General features: G+C 40.8%; 1 protein-coding gene across 3 annotated transcripts in view; it reads left to right on the top strand.

Moving 5' to 3' along the window:
- Nucleotides 1–24,822, top strand: part of NRDC (nardilysin convertase) — a 100,465-nt gene that overhangs the window by 74,398 nt on the left and 1,245 nt on the right. For all 3 annotated transcript variants that reach the window (XM_025355114.1, XM_025355115.1, XM_025355120.1), the window contains 18 exons: nt 1,145–1,265; nt 1,350–1,408; nt 1,851–1,905; nt 3,955–4,059; nt 5,656–5,779; nt 6,677–6,763; nt 9,145–9,264; nt 10,494–10,545; nt 11,483–11,633; nt 14,684–14,811; nt 16,990–17,152; nt 20,536–20,567; nt 20,779–20,917; nt 22,949–22,996; nt 23,246–23,298; nt 23,664–23,747; nt 24,293–24,383; nt 24,634–24,750. In XM_025355114.1, coding sequence (XP_025210899.1) covers nt 1,145–1,265; nt 1,350–1,408; nt 1,851–1,905; nt 3,955–4,059; nt 5,656–5,779; nt 6,677–6,763; nt 9,145–9,264; nt 10,494–10,545; nt 11,483–11,633; nt 14,684–14,811; nt 16,990–17,152; nt 20,536–20,567; nt 20,779–20,917; nt 22,949–22,996; nt 23,246–23,298; nt 23,664–23,747; nt 24,293–24,383; nt 24,634–24,750 — 1,729 coding nt within the window. The remainder of the gene's footprint in view (nt 1–1,144; nt 1,266–1,349; nt 1,409–1,850; nt 1,906–3,954; nt 4,060–5,655; nt 5,780–6,676; nt 6,764–9,144; nt 9,265–10,493; nt 10,546–11,482; nt 11,634–14,683; nt 14,812–16,989; nt 17,153–20,535; nt 20,568–20,778; nt 20,918–22,948; nt 22,997–23,245; nt 23,299–23,663; nt 23,748–24,292; nt 24,384–24,633; nt 24,751–24,822) is intronic.

Raw genomic sequence — 24,822 nt, 5'->3', positions numbered from 1 at the left:
CTCGCTATGTCACCCAGGCTGGAGTGCAGTGGCCGGATCTCAGTTCACTGCAAGCTCCGCCTCCCGGGTTTACGCCATTATCCTGCCTCAGCCTCCCGAGTAGCTGGGTCTACAGGCGCCCGCCACCTCACCCGGCTAGTTTTTTGTATTTTTTTTAGTAGAGACGGGGTTTCACCGGGTTAGCCAGGATGGTCTCGATCTGCTGACCTCGTGATCCGCCCGTCTCGGCCTCCCAAAATGCTGGGATTACAGGCTTGAGCCACCGCGCCCGGCCTTAAATAAATATTTTTAAGACACTTGTGTGTACTAGAACATTCAAAGAAAACTAAGAGGGCAGAGTTAACTATAAAATAATAAACTAATGATATTGGGTTCATATGTACCTTACACAATATATGTTATATGCTTTGAGCTGTGCACAACGTTTCTACCTTACTGAGCTTTATTAGAATTTCAGACTCTATTCTGGTGTCCTCTCTTTGTAATTTTTCAGAATTAATCTAGTCAGAGAAAGGTATAGTCTCATTGCTTGTTTCTTAGACAACCTATGTAGGTTAGCTAACAACCTTAAAGAACTCACTTGACATTCGATGTAAGTATGTATTAGAAGTGTCTTAAGGCCTCTCCTAGGAGTCAGGTTAAAAAAATGGTGAGGCTCGGCGCGGTGGCTCTCGCCTGTAATTCCAGCACTTGGGAGGCTGAGGTGGAGGATTGCTTGAGCCCAGGAGTTTGAGACCAGCCTGGGCAACATTGTAAGACACTGTCTTTATTTAAAAAAAAAAAAAGGTAAGCAAAATGCTTTCCAGCAGCCATCATTTTAATACTTTGTGCTGTTCTCTTCAAAAGGAATGGTTTTCGTTTAATAAAGCTGTTAATGTTTTACTATGTTGCCATATCTGTTCCTATTTGCATTAAACAAAGACTGTTATTTCCTTCTGGTGATTCCTAAATGTATCACAATTCCTTGGGAGGCCTTGTGCTTTTAAAATTTGCACTTTTAGATTTACTGTTGGAAAGTATATGTTTACATCAAAGGCTGAGGTTTCTAAATTTTACATAGAAAGCCTCTATATTTTGTTAATTTGAATGTCTGTAGACGCCACTCCAGGAACATTGATTGGGTTAATTTTTTCCCCACCTGTAGATGCTGGGCTCTTGCACTGTTTGGTGGAAATGGTGAGACGGGATTTGAGCAAAATTCTACTTATTCAGTGTTCAGCATTTCTATTACATTGACTGATGAGGGTTATGAACATTTTTATGAGGTAAATAATTCAAATTGACCTGTTTTTTCCTTTTACCTAGGTATCCTTTTAGGCAAAAGACTAATTTGGATGTTTTGTTTTCAGGTTGCTTACACTGTCTTTCAGTATTTAAAAATGCTGCAGAAGCTAGGCCCAGAAAAAAGGTAATAAACACTTCTTGGAATGAGGCCACGAGCCAGTCCTGGTATATTTGAGGCTTCAGGCTGCCAGTAGACATGCTTTAGTCTTGCCTTGATGGTTTTTCAGGCATTTTCTGCTGTTTCCTTTATTGTCTCCATATCCTTATCCCTCTACATGTGAGTGTACACTAAGAGTTTATACATATGTGGCCAGTCCCTTTATTTTCATGCTTCTCTTTTATTGTTGATGCTTCTATTGAGAAATTTTTAAACTTTTATTCTAGGTTCAGGGGTATATGTGCAGATTTTTTATATAGGTAAACTGTGTCACGGTGGTTTGTTGTACAGATTTTGTCACCCAGGTACTAATAGTTATCTTTTCTAGTCCTCTCTCTCCTCCCGCCCTTCTCCCTCAAGTAGGCAGAAATTTTAATGGATCTTCTAATTATAGTTTTCTCCTTCACAGAATTTTTGAAGAGATTCGGAAAATTGAGGATAATGAATTTCATTACCAAGAACAGGTACTGGAAGTCAAATTCTTTTTGCATGTTATCTGTGACTGAGTTGAAACTGGTGTCGACATTGTTCCTCTTTTTGAAAGTGTCAGTGGAGTTTTAATTCTGCCATTCTGTGTCATGTGAGTCTCTAGATGTCCTTGAAGCTAGCTAAAAATTGACTATTAGGTTTTTGAGTATTTATATTGAGTAAGATAAGGCAGTGAGAGGATTAAGCAGATGACACAGATCATGTTGTGTGGTAATCATTTATCTACATAGTCATCCATCTATCCCTTCAATAAACATTCATGGAGACTTGTTATGGTATTTAATATTTTGGGAATTCAAATATTGTGAAGACATTCTATAAGGTAATTTATATTTACCATGTATAATGTTAGAAACATTGTGCTTTGGAATTCAGGGGAAGGAGAGCATTTTCCTTGATTGAAATAGGCTCACAGGCTGGGCACTGTGGCTCCTGCCTGTAATCCAAGCATTTTGGGAGGTCAAGCAGGCAGGTTGCTTGAGCCCAGGAGTCTAGTAAAGGACTGGGCAGTGTGGTGTTTTGGGAAGCATATTGGATGTGTTATGAGGTCAGAGTTCTGATGTCTACTTTGCCTGTCGTTTACTCACTGTGTGACCTTAGGCAAGCCATCTAGCCATCTAGTCAGGAAAAATCCGACTGTGTTTCCTCATTGTAAAACATGGGACTGGAACTACTTGGTATCTGAAGGATCTGTCAGTTTTAAGAGTCTGTGTATCTGGGTGCTCGGTAAATACTTGAATTGACTGTGTTCCTCTGGAAAAATATTTCCATTTCATGTATCAGTGAACTGGTGGTCATTCTTTCAGTTTTAAATTGAAATAATGTTTTTATGAATATACCTTTTTATCTCAAGACTTTTATCTGACACTCACATTTTAATTATTTTGAAATTTAAATTAGAGACAGAGTCTTGCTATGTTGCCCAGGCTTGCCTTGAACCGGGCTTAAGCTGTCCTCCCGCATTGGCCTCCCAAAGTGCTAGGATCACAGGCATGAGCCACCTTGCCTGGCTAACACATTTTTTTTTTTTTTGAGACAGTCTCGCTCTGTCATCCAGGCAGGAGTGTGAGTGTGGTGGCACAATCTTGGCTCACTGCAACCTCCACTTCCTGGGTTCAAGGGATTCTCCTGCCTCAGCCTCCCGAATAGCTGGGACTATAGGCATGAGCCACTGTGCCCGGCCCAACACACCTTGATTTCTACATTTGCCTTCCAGGGGATATTTGTCACTGTCTGGAGACATTTTGGTTGTCACAACTCAGGGTGGGGTGTGGGGTGCTCCTGGGATCCAGTGAAGCCAGGGATGCCGCTAAATGTCCTGCATTGATTTGATTCATGCTTTTTACAAATAGTTTTTAGATGATAGTGCTGTAGTGATAGGTCACCTGCCTTTATTGCTCACATAGTCATGTGGGGCACTTGACTGGTAAACAGGCATTCATAGTTCAGTGTGGTAATTGCTGTCATTAAGAGGCTGTGATAATGACTAGAACCTAATGGGTTATAGGGCTCAGAATGATGCATGAGGGGTATGAGTTTAAGCTCCCTAAGGGAGTAGCTATGGCTATATTTTCTTAGAGTTTTTTTTTTTTTTGGAGATAGGGTCTCACTCTGTTGCCCACGCTGGAGTACAGTGGCACGATCTCGGTTCACTGCAGCCTCAACCTCCTGGGCTCAAGCAACCCTCCCACCTCAGCTCCCAAAGGAGCTGGCACTACAGGTGCACACCACCACACCCAGCTTATTTTTGCATTTTTTGTAGAGACAGGGTTTTGCCATGTTGCCCAGGCTGGTCTCAAGTAATCCAACCACCTCTGCCTCCCAAATGCTAGGATTACAGGCGTGAGCCACTGTGTCCAGCCTACTGAGCATCAGATTCTTAAGCTGCAATTATATCTCGTTTTTTCTGTTCAGAAGCTTTTGATTTCATTGTTAATAAGAAAGGGAGAAAGTATTTGTATCTTGTGGTAAATCAAATATAATAAAGGAGAAGTTCTGGTGTGAAATAATTGACCTCTTTACAGACAGATCCAGTTGAGTATGTGGAAAACATGTGTGAGAACATGCAGCTGTACCCACTGCAGGACATTCTCACTGGAGATCAGCTTCTTTTTGAATACAAGCCAGAAGTAAGTAGGTTTATATGTCTAAAACTTGCTTTTAGGGGAAGAGGAGGGTGAGAAAGTACCGAGATGTATTTAAGAACCATGGGAACGAAGAAAACTTAGTTATATTTAGTCAGGATTTTTGTTTGTTTAAACAGAAGTATCAATAGTTTTGTGAATAATTTCTCATGTTTCTTTTACATAATTAAGTTTTAATATAAGAGGAGAAAATCAAAATCAGTACTTGTTAGGTACTATTTTAATAATTTTCAAATGTTGAAACATCTACTGAAATAGTTGAAGTGATTCCTAAGAATTATGTGGTTTCCCTGTAAAAAGTACTTAGTTGTTTAGCTCACCTTTTAATTCAGTTGCAGAGTCGGGACAATTAAATTTTTAATCATTTTGAAAATATTTATAAGAAAACTTAAAGGTTCCCTGAATTAGAAACATATGACTCAGGGATAATGTTACATGCCAATGAATTGTTGGTCGGGGTCATTCCTTCACTAGTGGAGAATAAGTCATTTTGTTTCATACAGGATAGCAGGCGTCAACCAGAGGTGACTTTGCCTTGCAGGGGATATTTGTCACTGGAGACGTTTTGGTTGTCACAACTCAGGGCGGGGCGTGGGGTGCTCCTGGGATCCAGTGTGCAGAAGCCAGGGATGCTGCTAAATGTCCTATAGTGCAGAAGTCAGGATCCTAAAATAGTTATCTGACCCAAGATGTTAGTAGTGCTGAGACTGAGAAATTACAACATAGGACATTCCTTGAGAAATTTTAGCATAGACATTCCTAAACTATTAATTTTAAAGAGGACAGGGAAAGGTAAAGGAGGAAGGAACAACCATACATTCTTGCCATGTCACTAGGATGGTTGTGCCCGGTAGGGGCTGGTTGTGTTTTTTTCTGAACCACCATTTGTTGTTTTTTGCTTAAATAAATGGTGTTTAAGTAGTAGTTAGGGTTCCCAACCAAGCCACAAAATTCTGTTTAGTCCTTATTGTAGCTGGAGGATTATTGAAGGAGGCCCTACCTTGGCAGCGTTTTACTGATTCCTGGATATGAAGTGATATAAAAGATAGCTGTTAGGAGCATAGTCCTTGGTAGCATGTACAAATTGAGTTAGAACTCCACTTTTGCCACTTCTAGCTGTGTATTATTCTGTACAAGTTACATAATCTTTAACCGAGCAAATTACTTAACCATCACCCTCTGAAACTGACTGTTATTTTGTGTAAATCAGTCTGTCTTAGGATTGTTTTTAGGAATAAATGAAATAATGTGTGTTAAATACTTCCTGGCTCACAGTGGAAGCTTAGTAGTAAAGGATAGCTGCTTTTACTGCTAATGCTGTTAATATGTAGGATTTAAGATAAACACTGTTTAAAGCATTATCAAGAACATACTTGATATTTGCCAACTATACCTCAATAAAGTAGGAAAAAAGGTTCTGAAACACTGACGAGACTTTGTAAATGAGGGTGTTCATGAACTGTAGGTATTTTTATGAGCATAGATCTTGGAGGTACCTAACAATGTGATTTTTGCCTTTTTAACAGAGATGTATTAGGTTGAAATTGTGTATATCTCTTTCCCCTCTTCCCACTTCACTAGGTCATTGCTGAAGCCTTAAATCAGCTAGTTCCTCAAAAAGCAAATCTTGTTTTACTGTCTGGTGCTAATGAGGGAAAATGTGACCTCAAGGAGAAATGGTTTGGAACTCAGTATAGTATAGAAGGTAAAATATTTTAACAATTGTCTTACATTTAGGTATATTTAACTTACCTGGAAAGGTTTAATAATTTAATGGTTCTAGAGGGGGAAAAAGTATAATTTTTTTAAAAGTTCACTTTGAAATGAAAATTACTTATACTACTGCACAGGAAGTTATTTTCTGCTATGTTTATGTTTACTAACTAGTGAAAAAATTCTGTTATCTTGGTATTTTAGGGGCAGAGTTTTGACTTAGTTTTTGAAAAATGCTTCTCAAATGTCAGTGTGCATTTTTGTCACCTGGAGATATTACTAAAATACAGATTATGATTCAGAGGGTCTGGGTAGGGCCTGAGATTCTGCATTTCTCTTTTTGTTTCTTTTTCTTTTCTTTTCTTTCTTTTTTTTTTTTTTTTTTTTGAGACGGAGTTTTGCTCTTGTCCAGGCTGGAGTGCAATGGCACCATCTAGGCTCACTGCAACTTCTTCTGCCTCCTGGGTTCAAGCAGTTCTCCTGCCCCTGCCTCCTGAGTAGCTGGGATTACAGGCATACACCACCACGCCTGGCTAATTTTGTATTTTTAGTAGAAACCTGTCTGGGGTTTCACTATGTTGGTCAGCCTGGTCTCGAACTCCTGACCTTAGGTGATCCACCCACCTCAGCCTCCCAAAGTGTTGAGATTACAATTGTGAGCTACCGTGCTCTGCCAGATTCTGCATTTCTGACAATCTCCCAGGTGATGCCAGTGCTGCTGGGACCACACTTTTGAGTAGCACGATTCCAGAATGCCTGGATATGTGTCAGTCACAGTTTTCCTGAGAAAGGAGAATTGATTTGTAGGCCAGCTGATAACTAGTTTATTATTAAGAGAATGTTGAACATTGCATTGTTTATTGGGTTAGTTTATTTTTCTCCTTTACAGATATCGAAAACTCTTGGGCTGAACTGTGGAGTAGTAATTTCGAATTAAATCCAGATCTCCATCTTCCAGCTGAAAACAAGTACATAGGTCAGTAAAATAGCAATTTTTATACATAATCCATCCATGTGCTAATAGGCACCTGTATAGCACATTATATTTTACAACATATCATAGGAATTTATATTTGAGATTCCCAGTAACATTCTGAGGTTGGCATTACTATTTTCTTACTTTTCCAAATGAGAAAACGGGGGGTCAAAAAAGCAAAGTGACTGGTACAAGACTGTTCAGTTGGTGAATGAGAAACCAGGACTTAAACACAGATCTTGGGACTCTGAAGTTTATGCTTTATCCTGTATAGCGTAGCTGATTCTTCCATACCAGTCTCCTTAGGGATTGCCATTATCTTTCCAGATTGTTCTATTGCTTTTCAAACTGCAGGTGGCAGCCCATTAGAAGGTTGTGAAGTCAATGTAATAGATTGTAAGGTCAATGTAATGAGCTATGAAAGCATTAAAAAATGTTAGAATAGAAAATAGCAAAATGTTTCATTGCATGTAGAAAGAATGTTATTTTAAGAACTTTTGTTTCAGATGTCTGCCTATCTGTCTACTAGCTTGCAGTGGAAAACATATTTCTAAGTGAGTTGCAGAAAAAAATAATTGAAAGCTACCAATCCTAGGTCCAAGGTTTTAGAGTTGCTTATAACTGTAATTTACTCAGAACACTGTATTTCCCAGCCATTCATTACATGTCTAAGTATATACCCAAAATAATTGAAAACAGGTACTCAAACAAATACATGGACCTTCGTGTTCACACAGCACTGTTCACAATACTCAAAAGATGGAAACAGCCCAAATGTCCATCAGTGGATGAATGTATAAACAAATTGTGATGTATACATACTTTAGAATATTACTCATAAAAAATGTAGTACTGATATATGCTATAATGGGGAACAACCTTGCAAACATCAAGCTAGACACAAAAGGTCACAGATAAGTCTATTTATACGAAATATTCAGAAAAGATAAATCCGTAGAGACAGAACATAGATTGATGATTGATAGGGGCTGAGGTGAGTGGGTAATGAGGAGCAATCCCTTAAGGAGTAGGGGATTTCCTTTTGGGGTGATGAAAATGATTTGGAACTAGCTAGAAGTGGTAGTTGCACAACATTGTGAATGCTTCTGAATTGTTCACTTTAAAATAACTAAGTTTATGTTATGTGAATTTGCCTTCCATTAGGAAAAAAAAGCCTTTTAAAAAAAGTATTAGCGAAGTGCTGTGGCTCATGCCTGTAATCCTAGCACTTTGGGAGGCCAAGGCGGGCACATCACCTGTGGTCAGGAGTTCGAGACCAGCCTGAGGAACATGGAGAAACTTCGTCTGTACTAAAAAATACAAAATTAGCTGGGCATGGTGGCGCATGTCTGTAATCCCAGCTACTTGGGAGGCTGAGGCAGGAGAATCACTTGAACCCAGGAGGCCGAGGTTGCAGTGAGCTGAGATCACACCACTGCACTCCAGCCTGGGCGACAAGAGTGAAACTCCGTCACACATACACACACACAAAAACACACACAAGGTATTATCTATGTTAGACATTTCAGTTTCACATCTTGAACTGTAAATAATCTAAACAACCCAGTTAGTTTATTATTTCAGTTTTTTGAGTTAGGGTTTCACTCTCTTGCCCAGGTTGGAGTGCAATGGCATGATCATGGCTCGCTGCAGCCTTAACCTGCTGAACTCAAGCAGTCCTCCTGTGTCAGCCTCCTGAGTAGCTGGGATTACATGTGTGCACCACAATGCCCAGCTAATTTTTAATTTGTTTCTAGAGATGTGGTCCCTCTATGTTGCCCAGGCTGGTCTCAAACTCCTGGCTTCAAGTGATCCTCCTGCTTCAGCCTTGTAAAGTGTTGGGATTACAGGCATGAGCTACCATGCCTACCAAATCCAGCTCTTTTACATAAATATAGCAAGTACTCAAATTTTAAAAATTAGCTGTTTTTCATCTGTGTGTTGATGAAACTGTCGTTTTAATTAACCAAAAGGAAGAGTTTGACTTTGTTTGAGCAGAACAATTTTGTAACTTTTCAGATGTATAGCATAAGCTTGGTAAAAGGCATTCTCATGAATTAATGGATTATTTCATAAATTGGTTTATGAAACTATCCTGACTAAAGGCTCCTCTCTCAGTTAAAATTGTCTTTAAGAAAGGGAATGAAGCAGAATGTGTAGCAATCAGAATCAGTTCTTGGGAAATTCCAGATCTTTAGAGTTTATTTACTTTAAGACCAACATAGTTTTCCCTTCAGTATTGGTCTACTAATTTAATATATTCTAGTATTTGAATTTGGCTTATTTTTGCCACACAGAAAAGTTACTTAGACTCCTGAAGCCAGATTACTGGGACTCCTGCTGAAATACTTGAGTGAATTATTATTATCTTCTTTTATTAGCCACGGACTTTACGTTGAAGGCTTTCGATTGCCCTGAAACAGAATACCCAGTTAAAATTGTGAATACTCCGCAAGGTTGCCTGTGGTATAAGAAAGACAACAAATTCAAAATCCCCAAAGGTAAAATGTTGCCCTCCTGTTACTTCCCTGCTGAATTCCAGTGTTCTCTTTAGATGCTCTGTTTGACATGTGATAATCTGCTTGCTATTTTGGTCCTCCTTTGTGGAGGAGGCTAGGGCTGGGTGCCTCCATCAGCCACCTTGCAACCCTCTCAACCTCCCTAAAAGGAGTAAAATAAGTAAAACAAATATTTCTCCACTTGGCAGCAACTTGTTTCCCCTGTGTGTATCACCTCCTTCTCTTTCCCCCTTCGATTTGAAGACCTTTTCTAGGCTTATCCACCAGATTTACACTGTGCTCCTGTGCTGTCGCAGAAATCCTTGTGGACTCCAGTGTCCAGGAAGTGAACATTTAAGGCTAGAATGAAATTGTTTTTAGGTTTTTTTCTGTCAGTTAAATGAAAGCAGAGCCAGGTATTTGGCCATCTTAAGGAATTGGTGTTATTTGAACATTGTTTTTAAAAAGAGGTAAGAATATACAAGGGAATTATTCAAAGACATAATAGATAGCCTAATCCAGCATTACAAATGTGAAATCCCCACCAACTGCCTCCTTCTACCATTTTGTTTTCAGCATAAAGGAAGCATAGTATAGAGTCAAGTAGACTCTAAAGTTCTTATCTTTAATATTGTGGCCCTAACTGTGTTGCTTTTTACCGTTCTGTTCTCGAACATGGCATAAGGAACTTATTGAAGCCACATGGAATCATAGGCTGGGTGCTCTTGTATGTCCTTTAACCCATATCCCCAACCTCAAAACACAACTGTATTGTAGTTGTGTGGGATTCTTGAGTTTATTGGGAAGTTATTTTCATTATTTTTTTTGAATAACTTAGGAGTTTCTAAAAACCTCCTTAAATTCAGTTTCCTTGGAAAGCCTCTGCTATAAATTTGTGTGAATGTTGGGGTTGTTCCCTTAATGTTCTTAACATCTGTGCTCTAAGAATTTTTCCTGACTGAAGCTATTAATAAATACGAGTATTTATAGGCCTCTCTGTGTATCTGCCCATGTGTCTGGTCTTCCCATAGATTAAAGAGTGCCTTCTGGAACTCGTTATTTGGAATGGTAAATACTACTTTTTGAAGACCCTTAAGAATAAAGATGTAATGAGGATTTAAGGATTAATAGTTTATTTCAGAATTAAAAATATCTATATTAGGGGAAAATAACAGATGTATAAAATATTTGAGACCCCTAACCTTTTCTATCTATGGTCTTTTTTCTTTCAGCATATATACGTTTCCATCTAATTTCACCCTTGATACAGAAATCTGCAGCAAAGTAAGCAAGTGTCTTTTTTTCCGGAAAATATATTTTTTAGTTATTGAAAAACTATTTTGTTTGTTTCATTCTAAATCATTCTGTCATTTTCTCTATCCATATTTGAGCTATGTTGCTGATTTATGTATTTTTTTCTGTGCTCCAAACAAGTTATTTGTATTATTACCAAATATTAAAATGGAACTGTGGCTGTTGCATTACCAGCGCCCATTGGTGAAACATGCTGATAGTGTAGACTAGAGCAATTAGTTCCCAATTACTGGATGGGGAAAAGTCCTTAAAGATCAGTCTGGGTGAGTGTCCAGTCTATAATGAGACTGATGGATCTGTTGATTCTGTATTTATAGAATACCAAGGAATGTGATTATTCCTGTTCTTAGCAAATCCCTTATATATTTATGTAGACAGCTTTCATTGTGGGAGGCCAGAGAGCCTAAAATGTATCTGAACAGAGGAAATACTTGGGAAATTTGGTGCATTTCTTCTTTCTTTTCCTACTTAACTGTAAAATCCAAACTTAAAATGACAAGCAGCACTAGAATTTGTTAATATTCACTCTAAAAAATGCATTCGCATACCTCATATTTTTAATCAGTCAGAATGCCTAGGCTTGGAGGGTAGACAGAGCCTTCAGGCCAGTGCTGCTGATGCCTATTCCATTTACTTCATTGTACAATATAAATATTATCATTTTGTATGTGTACATGATGTGAAAAAGATTGGGAAGCACTGCTGAAGGTAGGAATTCTATAATACACCTCTGAAACTGAATCCTGAGTAAGCTGTATTACCTTTGAACTCAGCATATAGTTTTACATTCTGGAGTAGAGAATTTATACTCTCTAAAAATGAAGCTGCTTACTCTAAATTGAAGCAAATCTATTTCCTGTGTCTTTCTTACCAATTAAAGATGCCATTTGCATTTTGTACTTCTTAGTGTGGTCCTCTTTGATATCTTTGTCAATATCCTTACGCACAACCTTGCGGAACCAGCTTATGAAGCAGATGTGGCACAGCTGGAGTATAAACTGGTAGCTGGAGAACATGGTTTAATTATTCGAGTGAAAGGATTTAACCACAAACTACCTGTAAGTACAAGTACTCTGTTTTCCTTAGAGAGAGCATTAAAATACCATATTTATATAGAGGTATGTGCATGGGATGCTGTACAGAGAAAGAAATGTTTATTAATGTGGATTATCTTGAATATTCTTGGCTGATGACAGCTATTCTGTGACTGACTATACATAAGAACAACATATGTTTTATTAATTACTGGCAGTGCATGGGATTATAGTCCATGCTTTAGGATTGATTTCACTTCTCTTTGCTGTCAGTTTCTCCACAACCAACACTGGCATTTAGGATTGGTTCTAGCTAAATTTTTTACCATACAGGAATAACCTTTTTTTTTTTGAGACAGATACTCACTCTGTCACCCAGACTGGAGTGCAGTGGTGTGATCTTGGCTCACTGCAACCTCTACCTCCCGGGTTCAATCAGTTCTCATGCCTCAGCTTCCTGAGTAGCTGGGACTACAGGCACGCACCACCACACCCAGCTAATTTTTGTATTTTTAGTAGAGATGGGGTTTCTCCATGTTGGCCAGGCTGGTCTCGAACTCCTGACCTCAAATGATCTGCCTGCCTCAGCCTCTGAAAGTGCTGGGATTATAGGCATGAGCCTCCATGCCGGCTGTGGAATAACAAATTTGACTGGTGTTTTGCCTGAAATAGAGTAGAACTCAAATGCTTGTGCCCTTACTTCCTCATCTTATGCTCCTTCTCATTGTTTCAAGTATGTGTGTCTTGTTTCCCTTCTAAGTTCATGAACCTTTTTGAAACAGGGTCTGTATCATGTCAGTTATTAATCTCTTAGTGAGGAATATGTTCCAGTATTGCTTCATCAAAAACTTCTTAAGAGGAGGGAAAAATAATGGGTTGTTAGCTAAGACAGTTCGATTACTGAATACCAGGTAAAGTAATATAATATGCCCAATAATAAATTTTATATCTAGGTTTCTTGGGTAGAATATATATTATATTAAGATTTAGGGAAATAGGTTTATACAAGAAAATTTTTAGAGGAAAGGACCTGCCAGAAAGACCTGTGCTAGGTGGTAATAGCCTTCATCTTGGCAAAAACTCAAGAGAAGAGTACAGCTGTCACCTTTTTATGCCTTTTCCCTTCTCCATCTCCCCATGGAGCAAAGATTGGTCTCAGAAGGAGACGCCATGGAATATTTTACTTTGTCAACCTTCTAAGTCCTAAATATAATGTAGCTTAAGTTTCAAGCAGATTAAAGCCTAATTCAGTGGTTGTCATTTGGAAAATATGTTTTAGAATTACCTGGAGAGCTTATTAAAAATACAAACTATGGAAAAGTATTTGATGTTCTTGAATTTGTGAGGCTTACTTAGCCTTGATATTAAAACCTAATATAGAACATATATGTATGTATGTATGTATAGAAAACTAAAGATCAATTTTATCTGTAGAATATAGATGTAAACTTTCTAAAAATTTGAAAATTAAATCCAGTTTAGCAAAAAGAATAATTTAAGTACCAGGAATGCTAGGGTTGTGGAATATTAGGAAATTGATGATCATAAGTCACCATAACACAAGTCAAAGGAGAACCACTGTATGAATATAGTGATAAATGGTGATAAATCATTTGATAAATTTGAGTTGGCATTCCTAATAAATAGGAATGGAAGGAAATTACTTAAGTATAAAAACCTCGGCCTGGTGCGGTGGCTCACGCCTGTAATCCCACCCAGTGCTTTAGGAGGCTGAGGCGGGTGGATCACGAAGTCAGGAGATTGAGATCCTAACACAGTGAAACCCTATCTCTACTAAAAGTACTAAAAATTTGCCGGGCGTGATGGCAGGCGCCTGTAGTCTCAGCTACTCGGGAGGCTGAGGCAGGAGAATGGTGTGACCCTGGGAGGCGGAGCTTGTAGTGAGCCGAGATCGCACCACTGCACTCCAGCCTGGTCAATAGAGCGAGACTCCATCTCAAAAAAAGAAAACCTCAAAGAACTTATCAGCAGATATTACATTAACTGATAAAATGATGAACACTGACATCAGGAACAAGCCAAGAATAATCCACAATCATCTCTATTATTCTGTTATTGTTTTAGAGGTTCTGGCTATTACAGTAAGATGAAAAAATGAAATAAAAACTTTTTTTTGGAAAAAATATTTTTCCTTGCAGATGATATGATTATATTCTTAGAAAACCTCATATACCACTAAAATTAAAAAAAAAAATAGGTGTGATATGGCTGGTCAAAAGACTAGTATATCAGAATCAATGACTTTTTTTCCCCCGTAGTAGCAGTAACCACTTAGAAATGAAGCCAGGCACAGTGGGATGTGCCTGTGGTCCCAGCTCCTCTGGAGTTTGAGGGAAGAGAAATACTTGAGTTTGAGGATACTTAGCTACGATCGTGCCACTAGCCTGTGCGATATAGCGAGGTTCTGTCTCTGAAGAAAAGAAACAAACAAATGGATGGAAACAATCTTACATTTATTTACAATATTGAGGAAAAACAAATAAAATGGCTAAGAATAAACAGGAAAAGTATAGGACCTATCTAAGGACACACTACAAGTCTTATTGAGAACACCCATGAAATGATAAAAAAAAAAAGGAAGAATTGTTCCCAATTTGACAATTATTTAGGATTTTGGACCCTTAAGATTCTTTAAGGCCAGGAGGCTGAGGCAGGAGGATCACTTGAGGCCAGGAGTTTGAGACCAGCCTGGCAACATAGGAAGACCTCGTCTGTACAAAAGCAACAAAATTAGCCGGGCATGATGGCGCCTGCCTGTAGTCCCAGCTACTCAGGAGGCTGAGGTGGGAGTATTGCTAGAGCCCAGGCATTCGAGGATACAATGAATTACGGTCGATAGTACCACTGCACTCCAGCCTGGGTGACTGGAGTGATATCCTGTCTCCAGGTTAACACCCAAACAAACAAAAGGTCATTAGTAATTTTCTTGTGTCCCCCCCACAATGCCTAGTACCATGCTCGATACCCTGGTAAAAACCAAAGAGAAACATTTCCTTCCCTGATACATAGTGGATTTCCATGCTTCTTAAAGTGCTTCCTTCTTTTTCTTTTAGCTACTGTTTCAGCTCATTATTGACTACTTAGCTGAGTTCAATTCCACACCAGCTGTCTTTACAATGATAACTGAGCAGTTGAAGAAGACCTACTTTAACATCCTCATCAAGCCTGAGACTTTGGCCAAGTGGGTATAAATGAGATGAGCTTATATTTTGAGGACCTGAAAGTATTAGTCTTCCTATTAGGTGTGGGGGATAAGGCTGTAGTTTCAGTGCTAATTTTCAGCCATGTTTGAATTGTGCTGTAGTTTAGGAAACCAGTCCATAATGTTAGAGTATATCTAACCCCAGCTTATGTAGCTAGCTGTGAATGGGACTGAAAGCAGCCTACTGTACTTAGAGACTAAAAGTAAAGAAGGCTGTTTTCACCAATCATTATACCTAAATAATAGTTAAAGAAGTGCTAGTTTTGGTCTGGGCATGGTAGCTTATACCTGTAATCCCAGCACTTTGGGAGGCTGAGGTGGGAGGATTACAAGCCTCGAAGTTCAAGACTAGCCTGGGCAATATAGCAAGATTTCATCTCTACCAAAAATTTAAAAATTAGTTGGGTGTGGTGGCACATGCCTGTAGTCCCAGCTACTTGGCAGACTGAGGTGGGAGGATTGCTTGAGCCCAGGAGGTTGAGGCTGCAGTGAACCATGATCATGCCACCGCACACCAGCCTGCATGACAGAGATAGACCCTGTCTCATAAAAAAACAAACAAAAAACCAACCAGAAGAAGTGCTGGCTTTATTGTAGCCCCGAATTATTTACTGGTGATTTTAGTATGTTGGTGATTAGTAGCAGAGTTAAATTGCTAAACATGTCACTTATCTAGCAATCTTAACTATCCAGAATTCAGCCAAGGTTCCAGAAGAGAGCAGAAAGGCAGCTACACAGTCTGTATGCTAATACTTAAACCCTCTGCTCATAGGCAATGCCCTTGGGCCTTCAGTTAGAGCCTGTTTTTACTACTTTAGTCCAGGGCTAATTGTAGCCTGTAGGATACTTCTGTGTGAATCAGAAAAAAGTATCCCTTTGGGGTACCCTCTATTAGCAGGTAGAGCCTTTGTGGGAGGGAGAGGAAAGTCCTCTGAACAGACATACCCCTTTGTACACATGACTGGCTAGCCCCTACTTGACCTTGTTGCCCAGGGCATCTATAAATAGTGAACAGCACAACTTTATGTAAAGGTTCTGCTTTTGACACATCTATAATGAACCCATCAGTTTCCAGAATTAGAAAGAAGGGGTCAGGAGTCAGTCATGTAATAACTGATATTCTGAACACAGAAAGTTACAAAAGCTATTAACCAGATATATGTTAGAAAGGACATGGACACAGGGAGGGGAACATCACACACTGGGGCCTGTTGGGCGGTGGGGGGCTGGAGGAGGGATAGCGTTAGGAGAAATACCTAATGTAAATGACGAGTTGATGGGTGCAGCAAAACTAACATGGCACATGTATACCTATGTAACAAACATCACGTTGTGCACATGTACCCTAGAATTTAAAGTATAATAATAAAAAAAAGGAGAGTTATCTGCAACCATTGATATGATAATGAATAGCCCTGCCAATTACTCATGAATACTACTTGATTTATTTATAAAAATACATTAAACACAACCTTCTATTTTATTAAAATTCAACTCCTGAAATTTACTTTATAAAAGATAGAATAATAATAAACCTGTTTGTTGAATATTTTTGTGCTAGATCTAAGAAATTTTATATAAATTCATTAATTCTATCCAAAATGGTTACCTCTCATGAATTACTTCCCTTATTTTACAAATGAAGAAATTGAGTCATAGATGTTAGTAGATTTGTCAAATTCAAACAGCTTATTTGGGGTGGGGTTGTGGAGATGGGGGATGAAGCTAATCTGATTCTGGGCCAGAGCCATTACCTATATTATATTGTCACTGCAGTAATATCCCAAATGATGGCCTCTAGTGATTAATAAAATGTTAGTGAGATTTCAAACCAAAATAGTAATAATTTTAAATCAGTGTACAACTAAGTAAACTTGACTCATCTGGCAGCTTTACTTTTATGTGAAATATTTTACCCTGCAACTGAGACAGGTAAGTGCATTTTTGTACTGCTAAGTAAATTTGTTTAAAAGTTTGTGTATGTGATTTTCAGTACTTTTTTGGGGATTCTGATACTGTTTTCCCATTTTATGTGATAAAAATGGTCTCTCTTTAGAAACACATCCTTTATAGAAACTTGACCAAATATTTCTTTATTCTGAAGATTCATTTCTAATAACAAAACTTTGAGTATTTTTTTTTCTGCCCTCTGTACAGAGATGTGCGGCTTTTAATCCTGGAATATGCCCGTTGGTCTATGATTGACAAGTACCAGGCTTTGATGGATGGCCTTTCCCTTGAGTCTCTGCTGAGCTTCGTCAAAGAATTCAAATCCCAGCTCTTTGTGGAGGGCCTGGTACAAGGAAATGTCACAAGCACAGTGAGTGTGAGGCTCTGTAGGCCAGGTCTGAATGCAGTTGTGAACTCTGGAGTTGCACTAGTTCTTGCCTAAAGGGGAAACTGTAGTTTTGGCAGGCCAGCATTATCATATTCTGTTTAGGAGGGAACCTGACCCCTCTGATGCTGGGCAGCTTTCTTCTTAACACTGCTGGGCTGGGAATGGTGACTCACGCCTGTAATTTCAGCATTTTGGGAGGCCAAGGCAGGAGCATTACTTAATGTCAGGATTTTGACACCAGTCCAGGCAACATAGTGAAGTCTCATCCCTACAAAAAATGAAAAATTAGCCAGGCATGGTGGCACATGCCTGTAGTTTCCACTACTTGGGAGGCTGAGGTGCAAGGATCATTTGAGCCCAGGAGTTTGGGGCTACAGCACGCTATGATTGCACCACGGTATTCCAGCCTGAGCAACAGAGTAAGACCCTGTCTCAAAAGACAAGAAAGAAAGAGAGAGAGAGAGAGAGAGAAATAGATTGCTGGTAATAGACTTTGAGTGAAATGAGTTCGGCATGTCTATACTGTTAGTTACCTTTGTTGAAGATTGTGGAAACCATAAACAGTTTAGTACAGAGGCTAAAATGGGAGGAAGGAAATGGTGAGGGATATGTGTCTATACGTACACACATACATACATACATAGCCAGAACAAGTATGTCAAGCCTGTTTGTGAAGCTAAGGTGCTAGGGCTTTATTCTGTAGCAATGGAGAACCATTGAAGGATTTAAGAAGATTTATGGTTAAGAAATATCCAGAGAGACAAGTTATGAAGCTGTTTTAAAGTATAGATATGATTTCACTCATGTGAGTTATCTAAAGTAGTCAAACTCATAGAAGCAGAAAATATAATGGTGGTTTCCAGTGGTTGGTGGTTGGGGAGAAGAGGGAGGAGGCGAGTTATTTTATGGGTACAGAATTTTGGTTTTGCAAGATGAAAACGTTCTGAAAATCTGATCTACTGCACAACAGTGTGAATATAGTTAACATTATTGAACTGTACCCCCCCTCCAACACCTTTTTTCTTTTTTGAGACAGAGTCTCGCTCTGTTGCCCAGGCTGGAGTGCAGTGGTGCCATCTCAGCTGACTGTAACCTCCGCCTCCCAGGTTCACGCCATTCTCCTGCCTCAGCCTCCCAAGTAGCTGGGACTACAGGCATCCGCCACCACACCCAGCTAATTTTTTGTATTTTTAGCAGAGACAGGGTTTCACCGTGTTAGCCAGGATGGTCTCGATCTCCTGACCTCGTGATCCGCCCGCCTCAGCCTCCCAAAGTGCTGGGATTACAGGCGTGAGCCACCATGCCTGGCCCTGAACTGTACATTTTTAAAAATGGTTGAGATTGGCCAGGCGTGGTGGCTCACACCTGTAATCCCAGCACTTTGGGAGGCCGAGGTGGGTGGACCACGAGGTCAAGAGATTGAGACCAGCCTGGCCAACATGGTGAAACCCCGTCTCTACTAAAAATACAAAAATTAGCTGGGCTTGGTGGCACGTGCCTGTAGTTCCAGCCACTCGGGAACCTGAGGCAGGAGAATCGCTTGAACCCGGGAGGCGGAGGTTGTACTAAGCCAAGATTGCGCCACTGCACTCCAGCCTGGGCGACAGAATGAGACTCCTTGTCTTTAAAAAAAAAAAAAAATTGAGATTATAAACTTTGTGTTATTTTATCACAATAAAAAGTTGGAGTAAAGGCTCTGTGAGGTTGCCCATGCCTATAATCCCAGCGCTTTGAGAGGCTGAGGCAGGCGGATTGCTTGAGGCCAGGAGATCGAGACCAACGCGGCCAACATGGTGAAAACCCATGTCTACTAAAAATGCAAAAGTTAGCCAGGTGTGGTGGTGGTCATCTGTAATCCCAGCTTCTTGGGAGGCTGAGGCAGAAGAATCACTTGAGCCTGGAAGGCAGAGGTTGCAGTGAGCTGAGATCATGCCACTGTACTCCAGCCTGGGTGACAGCAAGACTCCATCTCAAAAAGAGTTTGAGTGAAAAATGTTGAAGCCTGATGTTAGGCCAAATAAATGAAAAAGAATTGCTTAAGGCTGGGCATGGTGGCTTATGCTTGTCATCCCAGTACTTTGGGAAGCTGAGGTGGCAGAATCGCTTGAGCTCAGTAGTTTGAGACCAGCCTGGGCAACATAGTGAGACACCACTTCCACAAAAAATAAAAAGAATTAGCAGGGTGTGGCAATGCGCACCTGTAATCTCAGCTACTTGGGAGGCTGAGGTGGGAGGATTGCTTGAGACCGGGAAATGGAGGCTACAGTGAGCTGAGATCATGCCACTGTACTCCAGCCTGGGCATCAAAGCAAGACCCTGGTTTTTTTTTTTTTTTTTTTTTTTTTTTTTTAAAGAAGTGCTTAAGAACTAGAAGATGACGGAGATTCACTCAGTGGGGTTGAGAGAGAAGGGAGTCTAGATGCCCAAATTTCTTTCTTGAAGCAGTGGGTTGGTGGAGAAGGAACAGTAATAAGAGTGGGAGCATATGAGGAGTTAGTTCTGATGCATATTGAGTTGGAAATGTCTGTGGGGCCTTGTACCTAAGGCTTTTTCCTCAGTCAGATGCTTGTTCAAGATTCTCTCCCTAAACTGTTTGGCTATTAACCATCCTCCTCCATGGCTTCCCAGTTTCTCAGGGCTGGCCCTTTGATTGGAATATATAAATGGTCACTCTTGAAATTGTGGCTGCTATCCTCCCCTTTCTATCTTCATTCTTCAACCCCAAAACCAGCCTTAGTTTCTGTCTTGGCCACCAAAAGAATTTTAAGTCTCAGTCCACAAAGGGAAGAGAAGAAATAGCTGCCTGTTTTTCCGAGCACCGTTGGAGTACCAGGCAAGGGCTTTTGGCACAGTGTCCTTAGTACCATGAATTTCCCCCAGTGGAAATCACTTTAGAGAAGAGCTCGTCCCTCCACTTACTCCTTATTTTATAGATAAGAAAACAGACTTCTTAAGAGGGGAAGAAGATATATTCACTCAGTATTAAATGTTACTTTCTTTGCTTTATCCAGGTTCTATGTCAATGGGCCCAGGATTCTGAAACATAGTCCATGTTGTCATAAAGGCCACAGCCTAGTTGGGTAAACTAACACTGAACAATTAAATTTGATCCAGTTGGGAATCTGTATATGGGTGAACAGATTGCCAAGAGAGCCAGAACAGTTAAGAGCCACTTAGTGTTCCACAAACACAATAAATCTTGAATCAGTCAATGAATAACTTGTCCAGCATTTAGGTCACCAACTATATCTACTTTCCTAAAGCTGTGCAGGGCTCCCCAAGCAATTGGAACATTGATATTAGTTGATTCTGGGTGAAATGAATGTCTAGAGAGCTTAATGTAGTTATTCTCTTTTGCGTCTTAGGAATCTATGGATTTCCTGAAATATGTTGTTGAGTAAGTATTTGAATTTTCTCTTTGGGGTTATGTGTTCTTACCAGCGAGAGGGCATGGAGCCACAACTCAGTTAATTGTTACTAAACACCCACCTGAAACACTACTTGTGGTAGATTTTTTGAGGCTGGTGTACAAAGCAATTGAAAAGTTAGAAGGCCTAGCTTCTTACAGTTTTTGGGTGCCTCAGTGACCCATACTGATTCTCTTGCAGCAAACTAAACTTCAAGCCTCTGAAGCAGGAGATGCCTGTGCAGTTCCAGGTGGTAGAGCTTCCCAGTGGCCACCATCTATGCAAAGTGAAAGCTCTGAACAAGGGTGATGCCAACTCTGAAGTCACTGTGTACTACCAGGTCAGTTGGGGGTACTAAAGACTGGTGGAAAGGTCCAGTACCTGGGGATAAGTGACCCAGTGACCTTCAAGGCCCTTTATAGTTACTTCTGTAGTTTTATGCTTGGGACCATTTGTCCTCTTGAAGCAACTACATTTAAAAATTGTTCCTGTTGGTAAAATGGATCCTTTTGCAATCACAGTGAGGTATTGCTTCATTCGTCACCTAAGTACTAATCTAGAGGACCAGAAACCAAGGTGTGGATGGAAATCCCTACGTGCGCCCCTAGTAGAACTCCAAGGAGCAGAAGGACATTTGTTAAGGGGCAGTTTTGAAAAGGAGACAGAAGTAAACATAGCCAAACAATGAAGACACAGCAAACAGAATGGCTGCTGGAGTCATACATGTTTAAAGCACCTGAGAGGAGGGATTTATCACCTCTGTTTTAGGTGACAACTCCATGATCCAGAGCCCCTTACTTCTTGAGGTCATACCGGCCGGGTCTCAAATTTATTCCTTTTGTCTTCAGATTCTGTGTTCTTTCCACACCATTCTATTGGGGTGGATGGTGCTTAACCTAAGGAAGCACTTGGCAATAATCACAGTTAGGCTATAGCCTGCTTTAACCTTGGTCCCACTCCCTTACTAGAACTATGGGGATCTTCCTTAAACCTTGCCTGTCTAGTCTGATTACTGACTTCCCAAATTCTGGAGCTCCTATAGCTGCTGCTGTTACCTTGGGTTCCCTGCATCGGGAATTCACTTCTTTGTTAGGTCTTGAAGATCCCTGACTGGGCTTTGGGTGGGATGGCCTGATTATCATTTCTTTGTCTTGTATCTCTGGCCCTGGGCCTCAGCCTTATTCTGACATTATCCTGGTCTGGTTGTCAGGAGCAAATTCACTTGCCCAGTGTCACGATCATCTCGTTATTGAAGTTGTGTCTTGTCCTAGTCTTCTTAATGAGTAGTTTGATTTAGGAACAACAGCAATTTTGGAGCTAGGTTGGTAACATTTTTGTCCTTCCGTAGAGGCCCTGCTTCTCTCTGGAGCCTCTGTGGTTGTAGCATTCCAACCTGCAGCCTTTTCTAGGTTATGACTACCAGGTCCCAAACTCCACAAATGGTACGGCCTAGCCCTTCTTAACCTAGTCTACATTTTCAGTGCCTCTGACTGCCTACAACCCCAGGACAGGAGTACTCATTTTCGGCAGGATTTCACATTGTAAGACTATGTTTATAGAAATGCTTTCCATCAGTCACCTCTTAGCACTAGCTTCTAATACAAACTGTTTCCTTTTGGAAACCATATCGTTTCTCAGAGAGCATTGGTTTTGTTGTGGTCTGTTTAGAGGGAAACAGAAAATCTCAATGCTGACTAATCAGGTCTTGCAAGGGCACATAGGCATTAGCTTCTTCCTCTGGTGAGTGGGAAGCAAATGAGTCTGTGTGAGAGGAACCTGCAAGATCCTGACTCTGGGATGCACTAGCAACATCCTTGTTTATTGGCCTCCTGTTCTTTCATTCTGAATGCATTATTTTGCCAGTCTTGGGCAGCTAGCATGTGGTCCCAAAGCATGGCTTCTTCCTCCGAAATATTTTTCTTATCAACTGATTTTGGTCTGTGTGTGTGGCACCAATTCTTGTGTGTGGCACTATTCATTTTCTTTCCTCCTGAGGAATAGATCCAGATACATTTCAGGATTCCCCAGACATTTCCTGCTGTCTTCCTTAGGGCTTTGAGTTGCAAGTACTTAATTTTAGAATGTGTCCTCTGACAGGATCCGGCAGGTCAGGGATTATTAATCTCACTTTTGTTTGCACCTGCAATTCTATGCTAGTGCCGGGAGTACAAATGGTCAAGCTTGACTCCTGTCGTCATAGACCTTCAGTCTGGTGGGAAGGCAGATATGTAAACAACATCGAAGTATGATTAACTCTCTTGGGGGAGAGCATTGGTGGTGATACCTAAGTGGTTGCCTAGAATAGCTGGATTATTTAAAAGCCCTATAAACCATTGGATATTCAGTTGACCTGACAACCGTCTCTTCTCAGTCAGGTACCAGGAGTCTGAGAGAATACACTCTCATGGAGCTGCTTGTGGTAAGTGCACAGAGACACTGAGGTTTCCAGCAGCCCCCGGCCCACTTTTCTGCCTGGGATAGGGACATGGGGAGGTCAGAGACCTGTGATTTGAAGGTGAGATGGTCATCTACTGTTCTCACCCAGTATAAGCATGGACAGGCACTAAGGGAGGCTGGACTTGGGAGGTATGTGAAACACTCTGGGGAGAGAAATGGAGGTTTCTCTGCTGGGAGGAGTTGGGCTGATGGGCAGTATGTTGAATTACAGATGCACATGGAAGAACCTTGTTTTGACTTCCTTCGAACCAAGCAGACCCTTGGGTAAGTCTGCTGCAAGGCCACTGAGCTCAAGTAAGGGCCTAGGGCTAATTGCAGGCTGAAGTTCATCAAATATCCTTACTGAGCAGCCTGTTAGAGCTTCCTTCCATCTCACAGGGTGATACTTACTCATCCAAACTTTTGGAATTTGTACCTTGGACTATAATCAGGTTTTCCATGGGTCAAGTTTCAAGATAAGAAAAAAGGCTAGTGTGTGGTCCCCAATTCAGGAGAGGTATGGACACCTTAACATTTTTGGGTCTTTCCAGTAAGGATGGGCAGAAACTTTTCCCACTCCTATCTAGTGCCTCCAAGGCCAAGGCCCAGATGATCACCTGAGCTCATGTAACTTTTCTCTCTGGCTGTAGGTACCATGTCTACCCTACCTGTAGGAACACATCCGGGATTCTAGGATTTTCTGTCACTGTGGGGACTCAGGCAACCAAATACAAGTGAGTGAATAGATGAGTGTAACCTCCTATTATGGGCATGGAGAGTAGGGGCTACATGTGCTTCCTTAAACCTTAGGCACCCCTGACCAAGTAGGTTTGCTCTGTTTAGTCAGTGGAAGCTGGGAAGATGGGGGTTGTTATAGATGACCTGTTCCAGGACTGATCAGTAGTTCCAGTGGCCCTATAGGATTTGATTCAAGTCCTGTGGTCATTGTGTGGGGCTTGCCAGTTTCTTCTCTTCAGGCAGACCTGAGGACAAGAAGGGAAAGGATGCCTGATCTGACAGGCATGCTGTTAGTTTTCAGATTTGGAATGGTCAAACATGGTTGTGACTGCTTCATTATGAGGATACCTGGAAACTGGGCTGGAGGTGGGGTGAGGGGGAGGGTCCTGTTCTCTTTCTTTCCTCAATTTCAGGTGGAATACTGAGGCCTGGGAAAACACTTTAGCCTTTTTTCCTGGAAATGTGTCTTAGTCTTAATTCTCTTTTACCTTCTGCCTGAGATCAGGTTTCTGATGACTTAATTGAAGATGTTTTGTTTCAGTTCTGAAGTTGTTGATAAGAAGATAGAAGAGTTTCTTTCTAGCTTCGAGGAGAAGATCGAGAATCTCACTGAAGAGGCATTCAACACCCAGGTGACTGTGCCAGCCTGGTCTTTTGGCCTTTGGCCCACACAGGTTCCCAGATACAAGTCTTAACAGGGCTTCGCTGGCCAGTTTTTGAGCTTTGCAGCTCCACCTTCCTCTTACCATAGTGTCCCCCTAGCTTCATCAATCCGTCTCATACTGGCATGTCCATCACAATCCAGGCTGGACAGGGCCCGGTGTGTTCTGGGGGAAGTGGTATGTGGCCCCCCCTGAGCATTTTTCTTTTTGGTGGGAACAGGTCACAGCTCTCATCAAGCTGAAGGAGTGTGAGGATACCCACCTTGGGGAGGAAGTGGATAGGAACTGGAATGAAGTGGTGACACAGCAGTACCTCTTTGACCGCCTTGCCCACGAGGTAACATGGTTTTCAGAGTAAGACAGCTCAGACAAACTGGTGAAGGTTCCTGATTCTACAGGAATCAACAGG

Source organism: Theropithecus gelada, chromosome 1 (assembly GCF_003255815.1).
Source record: "Theropithecus gelada isolate Dixy chromosome 1, Tgel_1.0, whole genome shotgun sequence".
NCBI classification, from domain to species: domain Eukaryota; kingdom Metazoa; phylum Chordata; class Mammalia; order Primates; family Cercopithecidae; genus Theropithecus; species Theropithecus gelada.
The sequence above is the reverse complement of the archived record's forward strand: the minus strand, read 5'-3'. Positions and strand labels throughout refer to the sequence as shown.